This window comes from Bos grunniens, chromosome 25, assembly GCF_055505025.1.
Source record: "Bos grunniens cultivar Pamir isolate PY7600 chromosome 25, Bosgru_T2T1.0, whole genome shotgun sequence".
Classification (NCBI taxonomy): Eukaryota; Metazoa; Chordata; class Mammalia; order Artiodactyla; family Bovidae; genus Bos; species Bos grunniens.
In genome coordinates, this window is record NC_141189.1 from 42,385,299 (window position 1) to 42,408,735 (window position 23,437).

The 23,437-nt window shown below is 62.2% G+C and overlaps 1 protein-coding gene across 4 annotated transcripts; it reads right to left on the reverse strand.

The window, feature by feature from the left end:
- Positions 1-1,135: 1,135 nt before the first annotated feature.
- On the reverse strand, positions 1,136-23,273 carry RAB40C (RAB40C, member RAS oncogene family). Of its 4 annotated transcripts, none has more exons than XM_086376581.1 (7): positions 23,064-23,273; positions 22,116-22,334; positions 10,022-10,082; positions 9,515-9,575; positions 3,834-3,911; positions 3,310-3,532; positions 1,136-2,850 (listed from the first exon to the last, which is right to left on the reverse strand). In XM_086376581.1, exons 2-7 carry the CDS (start codon positions 22,255-22,257, stop codon positions 2,570-2,572), a joined length of 846 nt encoding a protein of 281 aa, XP_086232707.1. In that variant the 5' UTR covers positions 22,258-22,334; positions 23,064-23,273; the 3' UTR covers positions 1,136-2,569. The 4 variants fall into 4 exon arrangements, with proteins under 4 accessions (XP_086232707.1, XP_086232708.1, XP_086232709.1 ...); XM_086376582.1 differs by lacking the exon at positions 23,064-23,273 and adding an exon at positions 22,918-23,041; XM_086376583.1 differs by lacking the exon at positions 22,116-22,334.
- Between the last annotated feature and the right edge of the window lie 164 nt (positions 23,274-23,437).

Consider the following 23,437-nt stretch of genomic DNA (forward strand, 5'->3'; position numbering starts at 1 on the left):
CACCGGCCCCTCCCCCGCCTGGCCCCTCTGGTCAGCTCAGGGCAGGGGGCGGGGAGACGAGGAAGGCTGGGGAGGGGCCAGCGCCCAGGAGCACAGAGACACTGGCCACGAGGGTCACCAAGGGGCGGAGAAGGGCGGCTCTGGACAGAGAGGGAAGGGGGCACTGCTGTAACCGGAGCCCCTCCTCCCTCCAGGCCCTGGGTTCAGGGATGGAAGGGCCCTGGGATCAAAGCTGCCCTGCAGGAGGGGGCAGGGCTGGCCAGCCCCTTCCCCAGAGCAGACCGCCCCCTGGGAGTCACTGTGTCCGTGCAGAGCTGCAGGGGCTCTGCATCCAGCCCAGTCACCGTGGGGTTCTGCTCCCTTCCCGGGGAGCCTCTTCCCCTGCTCCTTCCCACAGGCACAACCCGAGAGCAGGTCTTGGCGTCAAATCTAAATGCTTTCTGCTGGAGAGAGGCATTCGCAGCACAAAGATACCTGGTGGGCGGTGCCGCCTGGGCTTGCTCTGGTGACCAGTGGTTGGTGGAGGGGGGGAAGCTGATGCAGGGCAGAACTCTGCATTTAGGGCCCCCACCCCCCACCCAGGCGCCCGACCCCTGGTCCAGGGCTTTCCTCAACTGGCTAACGGTGGGTGCCTGCAAAGGGTGGATCCTAGAGCTGTGGTCACATGAGACGTGGACACTAGACAGGCTGAGTGTTTGCTTGGACTGATTTGAATCTTAGTGGCCGTGTGTGGCCCTATGTGGGGCTATGTGGTCCTGAGAGAGACCAAGGGCATCTAGGAGCACCCTGAGAAGAGTCCTAGGAGAGCTTAACAACAGCCAGGACCCAAAGGCATTGGCCTGTCTCCTGCAGGCCCCACAACAGGGAGCCCCGCTCCTCATGGGCAGGGGCAGATCAGGGCCCAGGGGCCGGACCGCCCACTCTGAGACCAACGGGAAAACATCCTGCCACCCCGTGTCTGACCTGTTGACTTGAGAGGCAGGGTCCTAAGAGCCTGGTCTGGTGCAAACACCACCAGGAGACACTCCAGGTGCGGAAGACTGAGCAGGACAAAGCAGCCGTCTGCAGTGCCATCTGCCAGCCAGCCCAGCCCATGAGAGCCAGACCTTCATTCTCTCCCAACGCAGCCCAGAGACCAGAGCTGAATTATGTTTACTGAACAAAGAAGAAAAAACCGTCCCAAGACAAGCCCAGGAATGGTGCAGGTGTGGACAGCAGCAAAGGGTAGTGTTGACACGGTGAACGCAGGCCCGTCCGTTCCCTCCACACAGTCCAAAGGGGCGCCCGCCGGCAGCCGGGATGGGTGGCCTCCTCTGCAGGCCCTGCTGGCAGCCGGGCGCCTGGCCACAGATGCTGCGGCTCCCCCCACCTCACCTCCCAGGACAGCAGCCCCCGGGGCACCCACCACATAAGTCCTGATCAAGGGGTCACAGGCCAGGGAGGGGCCCACAGGCAGGAGGTAGAGTTGAGCACCAGTGTGACCTGTGGCCACGTCACCAGCCAGGCGGACGGAAGGAAGCCAGGCCTCCAGCTCAGGCTGGCTGGTGGGTCCTCGAGGAGGGGCTCAGTGTCCACCACGAAGAAATGGGTGAGGAAGGCTCTTGTGACGTGTCACCTCACATTGTGACGTGTGACCTCACAGAGGGGTGAGTCTGGGTGAGGAGCAGCTATGGGATCCCACCCAAGGCCAGGAAACTGAAGCTGACCAGAGTAGGGTCTAGAAACTCCAGGGCAAGTGGGACTGGCTCGGTCCAGACCTACCCTGGCCTCAAGGCCCAGCGAGTACTGCCTGCCTACAAACAGCTGTGTCCTCAACTAGGAGAGAAGCTGAGCCAACTTCGCGTGGCAACAGGTACAAATGGAACTGAAGGTACAGAATCCCAAGGCTGTCAGCCCCCGAGTGGGGAGAGGGCGCGGGGGAGGGATGTGGGGGTGTGCCCACTTCCTTTCCCAAGAAACCTGAGACCTGCGCATCACCCCGGCCCTGACCCCGCGGCTTGGGGCTCACAGGGTGTCCTCCAGGAGGGCTGGTGGGCGCCCTGGGAGCTGCAGCCTAGCGTCCCGGGGCAGGTGCGCCAATCACCGTGCTCAGAGGCTGACAGTGCAGCTGGGGGTCCCCGTGACCCTCGCTGGCCCCCGCAGCCACACCCCATGTGAAGGATGGTGGCTCCCTTCTGGTCTCAGCCTCACCACCCTCCCCATGCTCCCAGGCTCACCCCCTCAGCTGTGCGCTCACCGCGTGGCTGCACAGAGGCTTCCCTGCTGGTCCTTTAAAAATGTACAACCGTGTGTTACATAAATAAGAAGGGGCCTAGCCCCAGTCCTCAGGCCATCACCAGGCACAGCCTCCTCGGGGCCCTTCTCAGCCGCTCCTTGGGGTCCCGGCGTGCTCCACCACCATCTGCACAGCATGGTCCCCGCTGTCCTGTGCAGCTGGTCTGGCCGAGACCACTAGCCTACCAGGTGCGTCCCCCATGCCTCCCAGGAGGGGCTATGTGGCCAAAGTCCCCGGCACATAGCACAGGGCCCAGAGCCCGCCAGGAGCATTCCCAGGCTGACCCTCCCGTGGCTAGGAGATCTTGCAGTTGCTGCGCGAGCAGTTCTGGGGGGGGCTCTGCGGTGGCCGGATGGACTTGGACCGCTTGAGACTGTTGCCCTTGCTGCCGCCACCCCCAGCCCCACTGGCCAGCGAGTAGGAGCGCCCGTGCATCATGACGGCGTTCATGCCATTGGCCATTGAGAAGGACTTGAGGTGGCTCTTGATGGTGACGGGCAGCGGGAGCTTGTCGATGAGGTGCACGGGGGTGCAAGAAACGATGGCCCGGCAGCAGAGGTCCTGCAGACTGAACACTGCGGGGGCGGGGGGCGGGGGTGTCAGATGATGAGGGGTCAGGTCGTGGGGAGGTAAGGGGGGGGTCTTGGTGGCAACTGACAACCTCGCCATCAGATGAGCACAAGAGACAGAGCAGGGGCCTGGGGACTGGGAGGGGCGGTGCGCAAAGCCCCCAGGGCTGCTGAAGGGGAACAACCCCCACCCCCCACCAGGCAAGCCCAGAGCAGCCACTGGGCACCCCGCCCCTGTCTCCTCCCCACCCCGCAAGGCTCGGCGGCTAGACATCCAAGCCCATAACCCTGGGTGGGAACCGAGCCTCCCTGCCACCTCGTTAGCTCTGCTCTGGTGGGACTGGGGCCTGGAACCTGTCCTCTGACTGGCGTCGGACAGGTCAGTCCGCAGCCGCCCCTCCCCTGCAGGCCCCGCCCCTCCCCTGCAGGCCCCGCCCCCGCAGCCGGGCCCCGCCCGCGCCTCACCTCTGTTGGGCCTCCAGATCTTCTCCATGCCATGCCGCATGAGCACGATGCGGGACAGCTCAGTGAAGGACTCAATGACGTTGAAGTTGCACAGCGGGCTGACCTCGAAGAAGGTCATGCAGTTCTTCTCCGCGTAGGCGCGCGCCTGCTCTGTTGGGACTTGCCGCTTGAAGGCTAGATGCAGCCGGTTCCCCACCAGGATCCGGGGGACTCCGGGTGCGTGCTAGGAGGTGTGCAGGACTCAGCAGACGTGCAGTGGCAGGATGCCCCTCTGCACCCACCCCCAGCCCCCAGCTCGCAGGGCGGCCCTCCATCGATTCCGTGCTGAGGGGCCCCTGGGGGCCCAGAACCCCAACCCGTGGTGCCATTGCAGCCAGCGGCCAGCGGCTGGGGACGCACAGAACCTGGGCATGGGAGGCGCTGCAAGTGGGGGCCACAGAGGCTCCCTTTGCAAGAGGGGGATGTCGGCCCACATGCCAGGGATGGGTGTGGCCCTGGAAGGGGGTCTGGGGGAGTACACCTACCTCGTCGATCTCTTTGATCCACCGGTCAATGCCGTCGAAGGACCAGCGGTTGGTGATGTCATACACCAGCAGGATTCCCTGCAAGGCAAGTGAGGGTCTTACGAGGTCCAGGTTCCCACGGATGACGGGGTCTTGTTCAGGCTCTGCCCCGTAGCCCTCCGTCCCCATACGGGCAGGGCCGGGGCGCTCAGGCACCAGCCAAGCTGTCAGGTGGACACGCAGTTCACCCAACAGGCGGCGATGTGGAAAATGAGCTCTGAACCTTCCTCCTGCATTTAAGGGGGGCTCTGTGCACAGGGCTCAGCTAGCCCGACCTGTCTCCTCACCATGGCATGCCCTGTCCACCGTCTGGCTGGGGGCCATCTGACTGTCAGGGACCTCAAGGGTTCGGTACTGCCTCCCTCCACGTGGGGAATCTGCTGGGATAGAACTGTAGTTTTTCCATATCTTTCCTCAAGCACACGTGCTACCCTACGTCGTCTAACAGTCACTCCACCTGAGAACGGCAGGCGCACAGGACTGTGGTGTGGGGCACTCTTCCTGGGGAACCAGGGGGTGCTGAACAGAAGTGTTTCTGAGCGGTCCCACCCACACTTGCAGGGGACGTGAGTCCGGGAGCAGCTGCCCCAAGACCTCCGCACAGAGGCTCTGCTGCAGGGACTTCCCTACCACAGCCCTCGGAGACTGCTACTCCGCCTGCCTGGTGGCAACCTCTCATGAGCCTCAGGGCCCCGGGGTCACCCCTGTCTCTGGCCTCATGTTCCACCCCGAAACAGGCTCTGTGAGAACCCACCCACCAGCATGGCTCACGCCCTCCCTGTGCAGGGAGTAGCCTTCATCTAGCCCACGTCTCCGTCACACACCAGGAAGGGGAGAGTGTAGCTGTGATGGAGGGCACCCTCCATCTCAAAATGAGGAATTCTGAAGCCTTTCCCCTTGAAACTGTGCTTCGAATTCTGGCAGATGAGGTCCTGCTAAGGAGCAGGTGGAGACCGCTTTCACCCCGGCTGGGGTGGGGTGGGGGATGGAAAGCCTGTGCAGGGCAGGGCGGAGCTGCCTGCAGGGGACACGCTGGGCCTGGAGGGGAGCCGCCCGCTGTGGGGGGATGACAGAGTCCACCAAAAGGCACATGGACCAAGGGCTGGGCCATCCGCGTCGAGTCTTTACAGATACTCAACACAGAACTGCTCATAAAACAAACATCAACAAACTAAACATGCGGTCCCCAGGCCCCCAGGCGGGCAGGCGACGAAGGCAGGGTGCACTTGCGCTCACCCACGCTGCTCATGGGCACCACAGACATCGAGGGGACAAACACGGACCCGATGCCATACACGGGCAGTTTTAGAGAACAGAAATACAAACACGCCACACAGAACAGGCTTCCACAGACGTGACCACCCGTGGAAGGGCTGGACGGGGACTTATTTCCTTGCTTACGCTTCCTGTGTGATGTTTATTTTTTGATTCAAGCATCTTTATTAACCTATCAATGTTACATTTTACACATAATATAAAAAGGGATCTACATTAGTACATCATGTTAATAAAGCAGTGCTCCAAAGTGACCAAGAAGCTGGGGAGGGAAAGAAATTTTCATTTTGGTCTTTTTCTTTCCACTCCAGCAAATTATACTTTCAATTAACAGCAACAAGGGTATCTTAAAAATGCTCTGCTCGTTACATTTCTGTGCCTCACTGCAAATTAAGAGTAGCACTTGAGCCTTTCGGCATGTGACTGAGTCTTCACTGACAGCCCCGTCCAGGCTGGGTGCAGCCCTGGTCAGAGGGAGCACGGACGCGTGACCTCCGGGGTCCTTCAGGAGGGGGACACCTCCTCTGGGGCTGTCAGGCCCCCATCTGGCCTGGAGCCACACCAGGGCGAGAGGCAGGGGCTGCCATGCAACAAAAGGCCTGGTCGTGCCAGTCTGCAGCGTAACTGCTGAGGTGGAGGTGAGCCAGCAGCCACTGAGGCCGACCAGCAAAGGCCAGAGCTGGGCCTGGCACACTGGCCACACAGCCCGAGGACTGCTGAGGCTGTGGGGGCCCACGTGCTGACCACGGCCAAAGGCTGAACTCCACGCTGCTGTGGGCACAGCTGCCCTGAGCTCCGACCAGCCTGACCTGAGCTCCCGGCGGCCAGCAGGGTGAGGCAGCAGTACTGGGAGTGCTCCCGATGGCCGCCGGCTGGAGCCCTGAAACCGGCGTGTCCGTTAAGCCAGATGCCAACAGGACATTTTCAGTGATTTCGTCCTGGCTTGTTAAAGCATCAGAAGCTGACTGCCGTGCTCCAGAGCCTGAGCGGACCGTGCTCAGGGAGCACCGGGAGCAGTGGCGCTTCCACCACCACACCCTACTCCCGGGGCGCCTCTGGGTGGTCCTGGTTGCCAAGCCACCCGATGCACAGTGCACGCTATTTCCAAGTCCCACCGGTTCTTGCCGAAGGTCTCACCCAACCTGACTCAAGGGGTCTTGGCCGGCTGTGAGCAAACACTCTGCTTTGGTTTCCTGCCATGCAAGGGCAAGGTCAGCACTACCAGATCTGCAGCAAGACCCCCATCTCCACGCTTCTGTCTCCTTGTAACTCCGTCAGCACTAATCCATCCTAAGTGTCATCTTCATCATGAACGGGAATCCGCAGACATCCTCCCCCAGCGGAGCTTTGATGATGGCTTCCCACTCAGTCCACCTGCCCATTCCAGGAGATTCCATATATGAAACTCCAGAGGCGCCCCCCTGGTGGTCCAGGACCTCAGTCTCCCAACGCAGGGGGCCTAGGCTCCAGCCCTGGTCAGGGACCCAGGTCCCACAAGGCGCATCTCACGGACAGCTCACCTCACCGGCAGCTTGAGCGGGCCCCAGCCAATCGCACAGACCCACCAAGCCAGTGCAGGCAGGTGGGGAAGAAGAGGGGACCCGTAACGTTTAAAAGCTCGAGCAAACGGAGAGAAGCCCATCTCTTGGGTTCAGGCTCAAGTGCACCCCAAGGCTGTTGAAGAGCCTCTGGCTGGTCTCCTAGCTGGCGCCAGTCTCTGCCTACCACCGCCACCCGTGTCCGCCAGGTCAGGCTAATGACAGAAAGGTCACAGGACGAAGGACAGCGAGACGGCCAAACTGTGGGCAGGGACCAAAGGGACCAGAGACTTGGCGGAAAGACACTTGGGACTGAGCACAGGTGGCTTCCTTGAGACCCCAAATGAGGTTCCTGGTCACCAGGACCCCTCCAAAGGACCCCCAAGTCAGCTGTGACCTCAGAGAGCCACAGGAGTGGCAAAGACATTCTTACTGTATTCTCCCCTTTTCTCTTAACTTTGGCTCAGCTTCTTAAAACTGAGTAAGCCTCCATGGTAGAGACAGAGGCTCTGGTCCTGCCCCCGCCCCAGTTACCTGCTGCTGTCTTTCAGGCGCCCACAGGCATCTCCTAACCCACAGAGGGTCCTGGTGCAAACCGCCCAGCACACCAGGGCCCTTCCCCACAGCAGCCACGCTCTTGCACCAGGCTGGTCAGCGGGCGCGGCTGCTGGGTCACAGGTGACACACCTCATTTTGTTACAAACATCGGCAGCGAGCCTCTGAGCACACACGGGTGACTCGAGCTGCGAGAGAAAACCTCCCAGGTGTGGGTGGGCGTGTGCACCCTTGTTGCCAAGGTAGTTTATTGAGCTTACACACCAAAAAACGTAGGCATTTCAGGTGTGACCTGTTCAATGAGTTTGGACAAACACACACTTGTGCAATCACCACCTGACCAAGGTTGGAGGGCGGCTTTTACCAGTGAGTGTGGGCTGAGTCACGCGGTTGTGGTACAGCGGCCAAGGAACCACAGGCTGTGGCTGAACGCCCCTGCCCACGCCCCACGGCGCGAGCACAGCTCTGCCCAGAAACAACCGCGCGGACGAGGGGAGCAGACGAACTGCATACACCCCACCCAGGCTGGTGTCCTACTTGGCACTTGCTGGAAGGGCGCATGTGCCCAGACCACTCACCTGTCTCCAGGAGACCAGCGCCTGGCTGAGCTCCCCTTGGTGCTAACCCAGCTGATCCCAAGCCCCAGCTCAACAGGACGCTGCCGTCCCCGGCTCCCCCCACACGCCCAGCCCATGGGAACTGGCACAGGGGACCACGGTCCCCCACGCAGGGAGCGCTGGCCGCCTGGGCCACAAGTGGCCACCTCAGACCTCAGCAACGGAAACAAGGGTCACAAGTCAGGAGACCTGAGACAGAGAGGGCCTCCCAGGAAGAGACACATGAGTGCAGCCAGGGCTGCGTCGGCGGCTGTGGGGCCCGGGTGCCTGTGAGGCCTCCGGGGACTGCACCAGGGCAGGAGGGCGACAGGACAGACAGGACCTGGGGAGGAGCAGCTGCTGATCGCACCCCGGGCCCCACGGGCCACGCTGCAGCCAGCGTGGGGCATCGACCAGGCAGGAGACCTGAGGTCAGCTTCCCAGCTGGAGACCCACCCCCACCCGCCACCCGGGCCGGAGACACACTCAGGATCCACGACTGGTTCCTCCAGCCCAGAAGCAACAGAAGCCTCCGGAACTAGCACAGTCAGCATGAGTGACACGTCCACGCCCGTTGCCCTGCAGAGAAGTGGGCACGGAACGCGCTCCCTCCCCAGGTCCCCGCAGGTGAGCCCTCAGCCGACCTGCCTGCGCCCGTCCCAGAGGAGCTGGCCTGCATGCGGGGCCCCGGGGCTCCCTGCTGTTCCCCGATCGCCCTATCCCCACAAACCGAGGTAACCACCCACCCCCCCCCCTCATTTCCTGTTTTATTGAAAGAGTAGCAATGGGTGCATCGTAAAAATTGGGAAACATTCAAAAGCAGCGGGAAGAACAAAGACCTCGTCAGGAAGCCTGTGGTCTCAGGCCCAACACCCGTTCCCCCGTGCATGAGTAGACTCCCCGTCAGACCCCCCCACAGAAGAGGTCTCCTGGGCGCCCGCGCTCTCCCGCGGTCCTGGGCTGTGGGGAGGCCCCCGCACCCTTGTGTCTGCGCTGGTGCCAGCCAGTCTGCGGGCTGCCGGCTCTGACCGTCTGGGAGCAGCAGCTCCAGATGGGACCGCCAGGCTAAGCAGGTCGGCAGCAGCACCCTCGCTCGCACCTTGGTGGAGGCCTGCACAGCCAGGAGCCCCGCCATGGGGCTATCCACCACACGCCCAGCCGCAGCAGGGAGCGGCGCTCCGGACGCTCCTGAGAGGCACCTGCAAACGTGTCAGCTCCTGCTCACCAAGCAGAGGAGGCTCAGCCTGCACTGTCCAGTCCACCATCGGGGGGCACGCCCCACCTGGTCAGAGCCTGGGCCCCCCACAGGTCCCCTGAAGCCAGTCCCCTCGTGAAGGCAGCGAGTGGGCAGCTGGTCTATTCACACAACTGCTGCTTCCCTCCGTGCAGCCTCAAATCTCACACTGACGGCTGGCACACAGGCCACCAGGAGATGCCCAGGACAAACAGGGATGAGCAGGGCCCCAGGAGCCCCCGCACTGCACACAGCCCAGCCTCGGAGCTCCTCCCTGCAGGCCCACCACAACAACCCGTGTCCGCCCTCTGGCATCTGCAGCAGCCCTTCCCACAGGGCTCAGCCCTCTGTCCAGCCAGCTGGCCCCGAGCCCACAGCTGCCGCGCCCTGCACAGGGTGCCACAGCCCTGCAGACCCCATGGAGGATGGCCGTGCAGGTCTTACCTGTGCGCCCCGCGAGTAGGACCTGAAGATGGTGCAGAACCGGCCCTGGCCCGAGGTGTCCCTGAAACAAAGTGGGGGGATGCGACCCATGGGAGCCCACCTGCATGAAGGACCCCGCCCCTCCCGCTCTGCATGCGCCCTGCAGACCTCCTTGGCCTGGACACTCCAGAAGACTGCCCTGTGGGGCTGGAGAACTCAAGTGCGGGGGAAGTCACATCAACTGCGAGGGTCTCCAAACGCCCTCAATGTGGAATCTGGTAGTGGCAAGGAGGGAAGGGCCGGGGCCCCCTGGAAACACGTCTTTATGGGCAAAAGGGAGCCAGGCTCTGCCAGGACAGGCAGCCCTGACCTTCTGGTCTCTGCGTCACATGCGGTCCCGTGTCTACACGGCTGCTGTACTGGTGGTTTCCTTAAGGACCCGACTGACTTCACCCCGCTCCCTGGCCCCGGCAACAAGGGAAGCACAGCAGCCCCCGCCCAGGCGTCTCGGCGCGCAGCCCGACTCACCAGAGCTCCAGCTTGACCCGCCGGCCGTCCAGCAGGATGGTGGTTGTCTTGTAGTCTATCCCTGCGATGAAGCAGAGCGCGGGTGAGAGACTCGCCTGACCAGGACCCGGCCTCTGCGGCCCAGAGGAGACAGGGCTGCAGCTGGGGAGCCCAGTGGCTCCTGTCATCCCAGGGGCCCAAGGGGGTGCCAACGCGCCAGCCAAAGGGAGGCTGGTTGGCCTCAGCGCTGGCCACGTCACACGCTGCCCAGAGCTAATGGGTTTCTGAGCTCCTGGGCTCACCCACCACCCAGGTGCTGACAATTGGAGTGTGCCTGGAGCACTGTTAATGACAAAGCGGCATCTAAAATGCTTCTTCTCTGGAAAGCTCTCAAAGAACCTCTGCTGGCCACGTCTTTACTTTTCATTTTTTGAATACTTTAAAAATTGAAGTATAGTTGAATTACAATTGCTTCAGCTATACCGCAAAGCGATTCAGTTTTATACGTTTATCTATTCTTTTTCAGATTCTTCTCCGTCATACGTTATTATAACATACTGAATTTAGTTTCTGATGTTATACAGCAGTTCCCTGTTTATTACTTTCTCATACTTTCATGCGGAAAAAGCTAAATAAGTCCCGTCCCTGGCAGGGGCAGGGACAGTGATGGATGCATCGCCGTACACCAAGATCTTCAACTGGTGTCCGAAAAGCTGGGTCCTTTGTCCTCCTCCCTGGAGCCTTAGGCATCCAGGTTCTCGACTGTTCACGACACCTGTTCCAGGGAGGCTTGGAAATGGGCATTTTCCATGCAGACTCTGCACGTGGGCAGACTCCACCACAGCGCTGCACAAAGGGCCCGAGGGCCTTCCACCCCACTCACTGCTGGCCACATGTCAAAGCCTGGCTCCCACCCATCAAGACACTCATCAGAAGGAAAACGTAATCCACAAAATGGGACATGATAAATACTTGCAAATCACGTATCTGAAAAAGGACCAGTATTCAGAAAATATAAAGAAATCTTAAAACTCAACAAAAAGAATCCAGTTAAAAAGTGGACCAAAGACTTAAAGAGATGTTTCTCCAAAGAAGATATGCAAATAGCTAATAATCACATGAACTAGGGAAATGCAGATCAAAGCCGTATGAGACACCGCATCACACCCATCAGATAGTTATTATCAAAAAAGCAGAAAACAAGCAGTGTTGGTGAGGATGCAGAGGAACTGGAACCCGTGAGCACTGCTGGTGGGGCTGGAAGATGGCGCCACCAGGGGGGACAGCACGGCGCTCCCTCAGAATTAAACTCAGAGTGGCCAAGGAATCCAGAACATCCATCCAACATGTACGTGTCGCACACGCATGCTTACGGCAGCATTATTCACGACAGCTAAAGGACGGACACAACCCCAGTCTCTAAAGATGAAAGAATGAATCAGCAAAATGCGGTCCACCTGTACAACAGAGTATCATCCCACCTCAGAGAGGAAGGAGAGTCTGACACATGCTGTAACGGGAATGAACACTCAGTAAAACGAGCCGGACACAAGACAAGCACTGCCTGACCCCTTCTGCGAGGTCCCTGGAGCGTGAGCCTCAGACGGAGACTGGACGGAGAGAGGCCGCCTAGGACCGGAGGTGCGGGGGAAGAGGTGCTCAGCGGGGAGTCCCAGCTGGGAAAGTGGAAAAGCTCTGGAGGTGCTGGGAGGGCGACTGAACTGTACACCTAAAAGACTTAAAATGATAAATTTTACGTGGCCTATATTTAGCCACAATTTTTTTCAAGACGGAAGAGAAGATTCTTCCACACGCACTCTCGAGCTAAAGAAACACAGAACTCGGGTGTCTCCACCGTCTTTCCTGTGCATTCACCTCCCCTCAACTGTCTGCCGACAACCCACTTTTTTAGGTGGGAACTCCTGGAATTCTCTGTCAAACGGGGAGCTCAGATTTGGCCCTGGACACCTTAGAGGGTCCGGGCTCTCCGGCTGCGTGAGCCAGACCCTATGAAGACAGTGCTGGACACAGCGATCCCGGGAAGGCCACAGACGCCCACGGCCCACGCTCCAGTCACCTCTGTGGGTGCTCAGCCCAGCGGGTGCTGGCCATGGGGACCCACCCCGAGGCCGCCCCCACGAAAGGACTGTGGCCAGTGGACCAGGGCCCGGGGGGCCAGCCTGGAGTTGCAGGGAGGAGCGGGCACCCAGGGAGGGCCCAGGAGGAAGCAGGGCACAGGGAGCCACTGGGGAGCACGCCAGCCTCTGTGGCCCTGGGGCAGTGCACACGGGCACCTCGCCCACCCCCCGCCTGAGCCCGCCCAACTCCTTACTCAGGACTTCAACTCCAAAGAGGACGGCCAGCACCCAGCCTTCAGGGCCTCTGCTCAAAGCGCTGCCAGATGCCACAGAGGGCCCTGTGCGGACAGGCTCGCAGAGCTGGGCACAGGCACCGCAGAGGGACCAGCTCCACCTTCCCTGCAGCACCGCCTCCACGCACAGCGGCTGGGCCAGACGGCCCACGGACGGGAACCAGTGGGACTCCCACCCAGGAGCCCGCCCCAGGGCCGGAGGATCCTCAGGGCAGACAGCGGGGTCCAGCTGAAAATGGCCAGGGGCCCAGCTCTGCAGAAGACACAGGAAGCCGGCAGACTGACACACTCCCTCGGAGGTTCTAAACCACCTCAAGGAGGGACTTCCCTGGCGGCCCAGGGGCTAGGACGCTGTGTTTGCATGCAGGGGCGGGGTCCCATATCCCTCGGGGAACTAAGATCCCACGAACCACACAGCGTGGTTAAAATACATCTCAAGTGTGCTCTTCAAGCTCACCCTGCCGCTCACCCACCCACCCGCCAAACCTGGGCAGAAACGTACAGTGTGCGTAACAGACTCAGAAAACCCAGACACTTGAGTGCAAAGGGAGGCCCACCCGCAGAGGCAGCGCCTCCTGCACGGACAGCGCCAGACCTCACGGCTTCCCAGCCCGGACCCCCTCTGTGGCCTCAGGACCTGTCCCAGCAGAACTTCAGTCCCCCGCCCATCCTCGAGGACCAGCAGCTTCATGGGATGCATGTAACACCTGGTCGGCACAGAACACCACCAGTCCCAGCTGACAAGGCGACTGCCCAGCGCACACAGAGGCAGGGCAAGGGCACCTCACACACGGGGAGGAGTCCCCACAGGACCTGGCCAGGGGCCTGGGACTGCAGACACTCCTCCAATGGACACAGGGCTCAGGAGGCCGCTGGGGGCCAGAGCAGGCCGGCTGTGTCCCCATTGGCCCCTGGCTGCCCAGGCTTCAGCTCTGCGGCTCCTAAACGGCCAGCCCCTCTCTCCTGGGGGCTCACGGGACGTCTGCCTGCTGCTCCCCGGGGCTTCTGAGGGGGCACAGTTCACCTGACGCGGTGGCCTTCTGCATGCCTCACTCCGCCAGGCCCCAGCCACCACGCGCAGCCCTGAGCCAGGAACTGCAGCCTGAGCGTCGACTTCTACCCCGCGCCCCCGCTGCGGCCGGGTGTTCACAGCTGAGACCCCACCTTAACATCGCGTAGGGTCCGACATTTCACAAGGATGTTTCCACTTTATGAATCATATACGTCCGTTGCTTGTTCAGAATCTGAACAAGAACTGTTCACCATCTCAAAAATAATCGCGTCATGCACAGTGACACCGTCACCAGGTCCATTTTTACCGTCACCTTCTCAGCGTCGCATGGCTGTCCCCAGGCACTGACTCACTCGGCCACAACCACCTTACGATTTCGCCCGCGCCCCTTTGTCCTGCTTCACGTTACAGACGTGTGTGCTGTAGCGACGAGTGTGGGCAGAGCAGGTGATCCACTAGTTCCACTCCTTTTCAGGACAGTCAAGGGGATGCTGCAGAGACCTGTCCAGGAGGGCCGACGCCTGGGACCCCGCGTCCCCTGGCCCATGGGACCCGCCCGGCAGGGAGGCGCACAGCCCGGGAGGCAGGGATGCAACAGGAACTGCCCGGCACCGACGCTTCCGCCCTCCCCAGAGGTGCTCAGAGCAGGGCTGGGAGGAGGAGGCAGGTCGCTCAGGTCCCATCCTGGCAGGTGCCCACGTCCTGGTGATCAGGGAGTCTATCGGGCACCCCTTAGGCCCTGATAGCCAGTGCACCAGGGGCTGGGACTACGTGCACGGATACACAGGAGGAAGGCCAGGGGGCCCCAGCCAGCAGGAGAAGCCCCCCGCGGCCCCAGGGCCCTCCTGTGGAGGACGGCCTGGTGCGGGGTTCGCCTCCCTCGGGCCCTTCTCCCCGCAGTGCAGCAGGCAATCCTCCCTTGGGACCCACATTTCCCACACCTGCAGGCACAGACGCAGGACAAAAGACCTTGAGAAAACCCACCTTCGCTCGAGCCCTGGGAAATAACAAGGTCAGCAGGGTGAAAGGGACAAGCAGCATCAGTTCTCAGCTTTAGCCTGCGCACCAACCAAGTCCGTGGGTGTTCAGAAGCCCAGGGTTCTGCCCTCCCTGGGAGCAACAGCTTTCAGGAGCAAGACCACCAGGCACAGCCTGCCTGACCCCTGGGGGATGGGGGGCATTTCCCATGCACCGGTCCAGGCTAAACTCAGACCCGTCTGCAGGACCGCCAAGGAGGGGTGCCCCACCCACAAAACAACCTGCCAGCCCCGCTTCCATCTGAACTTTAGTCTTTACAGAGGAATCGGCAGCTCTAGTGTATATCCACCGAGGCACTTCCCAACAAGATGAAAAGCCATAGGACAACTTGTTAAAAATTCATAACAGAAAAAAACAAGTGACGAAGACTGGGTTAAGAACGAAAGAGAAATTGCTGATCAATGCCTTCTCTTGCGCCTGACACGGGTGCACAGCTCCCGGGCATGGAGGGGCTGCTGTCACCCTGCCATCCCTGCACGGGAGGAGCTGGTCTCCCAGCACGGCCCCCAGACCCCTGCTCCCCTCCTGGACCCAACATGATGCCAACGCCCAGCGTCAGGGTGCTGCCCCAAACCCAGACAGGCAGCCGCTGCTCCTCAGAGCTACTCCTTAGGGAGGGAAAACCAGATATCGCCAAGTTCCCAGAGACAGACAAAGGCAAAAAAGGCCTAGGTCCTTGCGGAACCAGAAACAGCGTTCAGCAACAACGGCAGACGTGCAGAAGTGCTGGGGGCCGCACATGGCAGTGCAGGCAGCACCAGGCCAAGCGGTACTCCTGACACACCTGACCAGCCCTTGCACACCCTCTCCCCGGGGGCGGGGGGGACAGCAAGGCCTCTCTCTGCCACGTGTGCCTCCTTCCAGGGCACACGGGGGGCAGAGGAGGGTATCCCGCAGTGTGGCGGGCCCTCACAGGCAGGCATAGGCCTCAGTCCTCCCGAGAGTGATGGCGGTCAAACCTGGTTTCTGCTCCTCAGAGAAAGGCCCAGTGACGATGGCCACTCCACGATCACACTGCACAGACAGCCCTGCGGCTCCGTGAAGCAGGAGGCTCCTGGTGAGAGGCCTGTGCCCTGGAACGGAGGCCGGGCACCACCGCTGACAACACTCAAGCTCAGCGGGCCTTCGGCCTGGCCCACGAGTGCGCAGAGCCCCCGAGGCCCAGATTCCTGCCCCACAGACACGTGCATGGTGCTTTGTGGTCGGTTCGGAGCTGAAACAATTCCACAGTCTGGGACTCATGGACAGCAGACATTTATCCCCCACTGTCTGGAGCCCGGGAGAGCACTCAGCACGGGGGATCCAGCATCTTTGGGGGTGGCTGCCCACCATGTCCTTGGGCGGAGGTGGCGAGGGAGCCCTCCTGACCAGATCACCTACCGAAGGCCCCACCTCCTAACACCATCTCTGGAGTCAGGTGTGAGCATGTCAATTGCGGAACGCCCGCCCAGTGCTGGCAGGGGCAGAAACACGGACGTGCGCTCCGCTGACCAGCCTGCAAAAGCCGACCAACACCAACAACCCAAAGACTCTTCCATAGGGCCGTGTGGTCCTAGTCCTGGAACCTGAGGACACGCTTCCCACAGGGCGAAGGGCTTGGCCGACATGATGGGTCCCGGGCCTCAAGAGGGAGAGGACCCCGGGCTCCCCAGCCCAATGTCATCACAAGTCCTCAGAGGCGGGCACCCCTGGCCAGTGAGTCTGACAGATGCGATGGAAGGAGGGCCCTGCCCTGGCTCTCAGAGTGGAAAGGGGGACCTGGTGAGGAGCGCAGGTGACCCTGAGGGGCTGGGACAGCCCTCTGTCCACAGCAAAGGAACAGGGACTCAGCCCCATCTGACTGACTGCTGCGCCTGCAGAGCGGCAAGATGGCGAGTGACGGCAGAGGGAGCGGCCGGGGGACAGGCGACCGCGGCAGTGGTCTCAGGGAGTGCCCAGGGGATGGGTGACCAGGGTGGTGGTCTCAGGGAGCGGCCGGGGAATGGGTGACCACGGTGGAGGTCTCAAGGAGTGCCCGGAGGACAGGCGACCAGGGCGGTGGTCTCAGGGAGTGGCCGGGGGACGGGTGACCGGGGCGGTGGTCTCAGGGAGCGGCTGGGGGATGGGTGACCGGGGCAGTGGTCTCAGGGAGCGCCCTGGGAACAGGTGACCGGGGTGGGGGTCTCAGAGAGTGCCCAGGGGACGGGCAACCGGGGTGGGGGTCTCAGGGAGTGTCTGGGGGATGGAAGATCAGGGCCGGGGTCTCAGGGGACGGCTGACCACAGCGGGGGTCTCAGGGAGTGCCCGGTGGGTGACCAGGGCGGGGGTCTCAGGGAGTGCCCAGGGGACGGGCGACCGGGGCGGGAGTCTCAGGGAGCGCCCAGGGGATGGGTGACCGGGGTGGGGGTTTCAGGGAGCGCCCGGGGGAACGGATGACTGGGGCGGTGGTCTCAGGCCGTTTCTAGTAACAACTCGACAGGGTCTAAAACCCGCCTGCTGGGAGGATTTACCAGGAGGCGGCCCTCAGCACGGTGAGTGTGGAGTGCCCGCAGCCCTCACGCCCTCCCCGTCGGGCAGAAACTGCACGTCTGCTCTGGAAAGCTGCCGGGCGGTGCCCACCCCCAGCACTCACCACACCCCTGACGGAAATACGCGTGCTCACTCGCCCAGACACATGTCAGAATCCACACACCAGCACCCCTCAGGGTGACCCAGACATGGAAACCCGCTGGTTGAAATGAGAAGACAAGAGAGGCCAAGTCGTACAGCTCCGCTTACAGAAGTTCAGGCAGGAGAAGCGGGCCGGAGGGGACGCGGGGTGGGGCAGCTGGGGCCTGAATCATACCATGATCAGGGCCACTCGCTGATCTGCTGACCACAGCAGATCTGCCCTTCTCCGGCGGCGCAGGGTCGGAACCACAGGTGCAGGCGGCAGCCCGTCACAGGCCTGAAGGGGACAGAGCGGACGCCCTTGCACACGGGCACTCGGGCTGGGGAGCAGCTCCAAGGAGGTCATGGGCTGGCTCCCTTAACACCTTGAAAACCACATGAAACCAAATCAAAGCAAAAGCTTTCTGCTGTCAACGAAGAGCAAGCCATGTTTCACACACAAAACTTCTGTTATTTAAAAAAAACAACACAACACCCTACCGATAATCCCAAAACTCAAAGGTGACCATTAACGTTCTTGAGTGTTTCAGCCGATGATTCTGCCCTTTGTCTTACTTACACAGCCTTGACAAGATAACAAAGGCTTTCCTAACCACTGAATGTTCATTCACTATTTCTCCACACCAGCATTTTTAAAGGCTCCACAATATCTCACCCTACCACTTCCATATGTCCTTGCCAGACCTGTGGGCTGCTTCAAGTTTTTCATTTTTATTTTTTTTTTAAAAAAGAAAAAAGCTTTGCTTTCCTGCAGATGTGCCCCTTAAATTCCTCAGGGTGGGTGCCTTACCACTCGCAGGAAGCGGGGCTCGTCCACGTCTGGACACAAGTGGCTGCACGCCCGGGGGGAAAGCAAGCATCCTCTGACCTGGGCTGTGCTGAGCTCATGGGCGAGCACCCCATCCCGCTGCACCTCAGGGCTGAGCGTCTTCCCATGTCCTCCCCCTGAAGCCTATGTGTTGCCAAGTGCCAGAGAGGAAAACACACCCAACTACGACAGCATGACCAAGTTGCTCCCATTGTTAAGGCATGTGGGTGCTGCTGACGCGGTCCAAGTCAAATCACCACAGCCCCATGGTGTGTGTGTATGCACGCGTGCACACCCGCAGCTGACAGGCCTCTGCAGCCACGTCACACCTGAGCCCTGTGCTCAGGGACACACCTCCCGCCCAAACTGCATCGGTGGGAAGATCAGAATCAGGCAGTTTGAGGACAGACATCGGACCCAGGAAGGTAGGGGCCAGACGGCGGGGAGGAGAGCACTGAGCCACCACAGCCCCGGGGCAGCATGGCCCGCAGGGCAGGCGCGGGTGGCCAGCAACGCTGCCACACTGCAGCACCCATGGCCCCCGCAGTGGCTTCTGGACCTGAACACGGAACCTCGGTGCCCCTCAGATGGACGTCTCTGCGTTCTCAGGCCTGCACACCCCATCTCATGCACCATCCCTCCCCATCCCTCCCAGAGAGGTGCGCACAACCCTCATCCGCAGGCACCCTCCCCACTTCGGACCAGGTGCTACCCCGGAAGGGAAGGCGCAGCCGGCTGTCCGCTCAGCTTATGCCCCCAAGAACTGCCCTGGTCCCAGGACATCTGCCCACTGGGGATCCACGGTGCCGTGCTCAGTCTAACCCACAGAACACACCAGGTAGCCTTTTGGGCTCACAAACACATGTTTATCACCAGCCAAGATCTCTGTCCAGGGGCTTCCCAGGTGGTTCAGTGGTAAAGAATCTGCCTGCCAATGCAGGAGACCCGGGTTCAATCCCTGGGTCAGGAAGATCCCCCGGGGAAGGAAATGCTGGTAACCCACTCCAGTATGGACAATGGAGCCTGGCAGACTACACTCCATGGGGTTGGAAAGAGTCGGACACAACTGAGCAACTAAGCCGCACAAAGACCTGTGTCCAGGGTTGGCACTGACTCCTTTGCACCTGCCGTGGGCAGAGAACCGGCCCACTCCCAGGGCTCGGGCCTTCCCGGCTCTGCTCTTCCGTCTGAGGACGGGCATCCTCTCTGCCATGCTCTCTGCACGCCTTGACTCAACTAGGCAGAGTCCGCCCAAGATCCTGGAAGCCTGCCTGCCGAGCAGCCTCCCCGTGTGTGAGCACATCCCCTGAGCGCTCCTGGTGGTGCCCACCGCCCCCATCGGGGCCAGTCTCCCTCACCGTTGTTTCCGCCCCCCTGCTTCTGAAGGACGCATGTCCACAGCCAACGAGGGTCCGGACATTCCAACCTCCACAGAAGAAAATGGTCCACCACGGACACCAGAACCTGCTCATTACTACCAGATCCCGAACGTGACTGGGAAACCTCAGTTACCACCTTACACTCAAGACTTCAAGTTCACCTTTCCTGCATGCCCAGTTGCTCAGTCCAGCTCTTTGTGACCCCGTGGACTGCAGTCCGCCAGCCTTCTCTATTGAATTTCCAGACAAGAATACAGGAGTCGGTGTCACTTCCTCCTTCAGGGGATCTTCCAGACCCAGGAATCGAATCTGTGTCTCCTGCCCTGGAAGGTGGATTCTTTACCACTGTGCCACCTGGGAAGCTCAACTTCACTTTATTCACTTCTATTTCCCAGCTCGTTCCCAAAGGACTGACGAAGTCCAACTGCCCATCCTGAGAGTGACCTGCGCATGGTCTCTGACACCCGCACGCAATTCCAGCGTGCTCTCCAGAGCGCCCAGGTCAGCACAGTCAGCCCAGCGCCCCCTCCCCTCCCTCCCGCGTTCCTTCTGCAGCACGCTCCAGGTCAGGGTGCCGGACACTGACATCTTCCCCACATTCTCCAAGCGACCGAGGGATGATGTCCCAACTGATGTGGTCCTGGGCCCTGTGAAAGGTGTGTCCCCCGCACTAAGTACTGCCCACGCCCAAACCAGGCAAGTGGCCAGCTCTTCAGGGAGCAGCCACTGTGCACCTGGTCAATTCCTGGGCTGCACCGCAGATATGAAGAGCTGCAGTGGAGGACTGTGGTCATCGGGGAGAAGAGCCAGGCCCAGGCCCAGGGTGGAGATGCAGCCAAGGGTGCAAGCACAAGTGTGAGAAGGGCTTGCCGCTGCACTCTCACCCCAGAACCCGGCACCCGACAGAGGGAAGGCAACCCCGAAATCACTTAGCTCCAGACTGCGGTGCCCAGGAAAACACAAAGGAAGAGAAGAGACTGGGAGAGGTTGGGTGGTAACCATGAGCCCAGGGGTGCCATAGCAGGCTGCCTGCTGTGCCTCCCAGGCGCAAGTCTCCTGCCAACACTAGGGACAAGGCAACGGAGAAAACAGCAGGGGGCACACCCCAGCACGACAGCTCCGGGTCGGCACTGAGGATGGAAACCAACCTCCAGCCCCAGAAACAGCTGGACCTGTCCAGGGACGCGGCACCACACTGGGTCGCAGAAACAGAGAAATAACCATCAGGGCAGACCCCGGGCAGGCCACCCCTCAAACCAGCTCGCCCCTCCGGTCCCTCCATCTCTTTCCTTCCCTCCCCCACACCCCAGGTTCAAAGGAGGCACACACTCAGCAGCACTGACACCAGGAGCAGACAGTGAGGACGGAGCTGTGCCTTTTCTCCAGCTTCCCAGGACATGGGCGTGTCACGACGATGTGTCTTCCCGCTACCCCTAACCCTGAAGACCGTGGGAGCCAGGGTGCCAAGGGCGGAACTGCCCTCTGTGAACGGGCAGGGCCCGAGGGGCGGCAGAAGGCTTCCAAGCACTGGACCCAGTAGTGTGGACAGTGTCGGAGCGGAGTCTGTGGAGCCCTGGGGAGAAGACGCTGGGCCGCCGGCGCCTCCCGCCAGCTGCCTCTGTGCCAGCAACTCCCAGCTGCCTCTGTGCCAGCAACTCCCAGCGGCCGGTCCACAGGAGCCAAGTCTTGCCACAGGCACGGACCCTTCCTCTGGCCCCATGGCAGGGTGTTAGCAGAAAGGAATCTGAGCTCCCAGGGAGCGGGGATCGAGAGGACAACCCTCGAGAGGCTTCCTTCACCGTTTCTGGCTGACCCGCACTGGCCCAGGCCACTGGGAGTCCGAGTCCCTGCCGTCTCCACGCCTCAGGCAGCGCTCCGCCTGTCACAGGAAGGAGGCGGGTTCCCTCTCCACCTGTGGCTGTGTCCCCAGTGCTCACCACACCCGGCAGGAGGACCCTCGGCAGCAGAGGTCTCGTCCGAGAAAACCTCTGTTGCCCTGATGGCGCCCTGGCCTCGGGATCTGCCGGATACGCACCACCAGCCTCCTGGGCATCGGCTCCGGGAAGGTGACTCAAGAGTCCACCATCCGCGCCTGGAGACACCCAGCAGTGGCGGTGGTGGCCTCCCGCTGGCCCTCTTGCCCTTAAAACGAACCCAGGGCCCTACTCTCGCTGAGGCTGGGAGCATGTGCTCGGGGAGGTGGGACAGACCTCAGCAGGGGGGGCCCGGCCAGCCCAGGTAGCCCTACGACCCTGACAGTTCTGAAAGGAAAGGATGGAGGAGCAGCGTCCACAGTCTTAGCCGCCACAGGCCAACAGGATAGTAAACAGCCTCCGCAAGAACCCAAGACACAAAGAGTGTGGAGGACGAGGACGCCAAGAAGCAGAATTCCTCAGGAAAGCCAGCCTTGCCGGGAGCACGAAGGTCCCGGGGAAGGAGCGCCAGAGCCTGGGAGGGGCCGCGCTGCCCCGTCAACCGCGGACGCTGAGAGAAGCCCAGGCAGGTGCCAGCGATGCGTACGTGCCGTGTTTGGGCCACAGGTCCGGGAACGTGGACAGAACGTTTAATCCCGTCAGGAGCGCGCGTTTTCCTCCTGCACAAGGTGCTGATGCTCGGAGCCCGGAGCCCGGAGCCAACCGCCTTCCTCTGAGGACGCCCAGGTGTGCACACCTGGAGCGGCCGCGCGGCCAAAGCAAGGCCCTTCTTCCTCGGAGGCCCGAGACCAAGTCTCCGCCCCAGAGACGCCGCGGGCCGCGACGGGCCCCGGGGAGCTAGGGCGCTGATCCCCGGCCCCCGCCCGGCGCCGGCCCGCGGCCAGGCAGACGCAGGTCACCGGGCGGCGCCAGGTGCCGGCTTACCGTTGCTGTAGGCGTACGGGGACTCGGCCGCGCCGTCCTGCAGGCTCTCCAGGATCTCGCCCTTGCCCACGTCGCTGTCGCCCACCAGCAGGAACTTGAGCAGGTAGTCGTAGCTCTTGACCGGGCTGCCCTGCGTGCCCATCGTCGCTCACGCGCGCGCGGGCCTCGCCCGCATTCCCACGGCGCCGCGGAGCCCGGCGGCGGAGGCCTCCGGCCGACCTGCGGGCGCCGGCGCGGATGAGTGGGGCTAGGGGACGGCGAGGCCGCCCAGCCCACACCTGCTCCACCGCCCCCGCCGGGCCTCTCCTCTCCTCGCCTCAGCGTCGCCGCCGCCCCGCCGCTTCCCGCAAGGCGCCGCTCAGCCCCGCCGCCCCGCCGCCCCGCCCCGCCCCGCGCGCCGCCATTGGTCGTCCGTCATCCCCCTTCCCACGGCCATTGGCCGGCGGCCACGTCCTTCAGCACCACGGGCGCCCCCAGCCCCTGCCCCCGCTTCCCAGACTTCGCCGCGAGACCTTCGCGCGCCCCGCCCCGCCGCCGCCCCGCCCCCGCGCCGTCGGTCATGCCCCGCCCCCTCCCCGCGGCCATTAGCCCGAGCGCAGGTCCATCACAGATGCCCCGCCCCACCGCTTCCCAGGCCGCGCGGAGAAGCCCGCAGATGCCCCGCCCCGCCGCCGCCGCGCCCCGCCTTCCCGCCGTCGCCATTGGCCCTCTGCCGCCCGCTTTCCCGGAAGCACTGGTCCGCCTGCACGTCCGTCACAGCCCCGCCGTCCCCGCTGCGTCCCACAGAGCATCGCGGACTCACCGGCAACCCAACCCCCCGCTACCACGGCTCCTCGGCCCGCCCTCCACTTCGCCACTGGCCGCCGCTGCAGCAACCCTCCCACAGCAACTGGACCACCCGCACATTGGTCTCGGCCTCTGAGCCCGCCCCCCTTCCGAGATGCTCACCAATCAGGAGCCTGGAGCTCCAGGTTGTTTGCATACGCTCCTCCTTCCGCGTACGGAGCAGGACGGCGGCCGTCCCCAAGACGGGGTGAGGCGGCTAGGCGCGGGAAGACTGGGGTCTCGGGAAAGTCGCGGCCGCTGCCCCCACGAAAACCTCGGACGGGACGGAGCGGCCCGTTTGCTTCAGCGCCCTCGGAAGCTGCACTCTTCGACAAGGGGGCGTGGCGCGGAGAGGAGGGCCAATCGGCGCTCGGAGTGGCCTCGGGAGGCGGGACTTCCGCTCCCGCGTGGGCGCCGGGGCCGTGAAGTATGGTGTGAGGAGGGGGCGGGCCCGGAGGACCGAGGAGGGCGGCGGGCGGCGGTGAGGATGGTTGGGC

Bases quoted from the DNA above. Each gene is read 5' to 3' on its own strand.
- RAB40C (XM_086376580.1), bottom strand. From the start codon at position 23,021: ATGTGCGGGTGGTCCAGTTGCTGTGGGAGGGTTGCTGCAGCGGCGGCC. The intron at 22,335-22,917 runs GTGAGTCCGCGA...CGGCGCCCGCAG, and splicing joins AGCGGGGGGTTGGGTTGCCG to GTCGGCCGGAGGCCTCCGCC. The intron at 3,912-10,021 runs GTGAGTCGGGCT...CTTGCCTTGCAG, and splicing joins CGGGTCAAGCTGGAGCTCTG to GGAATCCTGCTGGTGTATGA.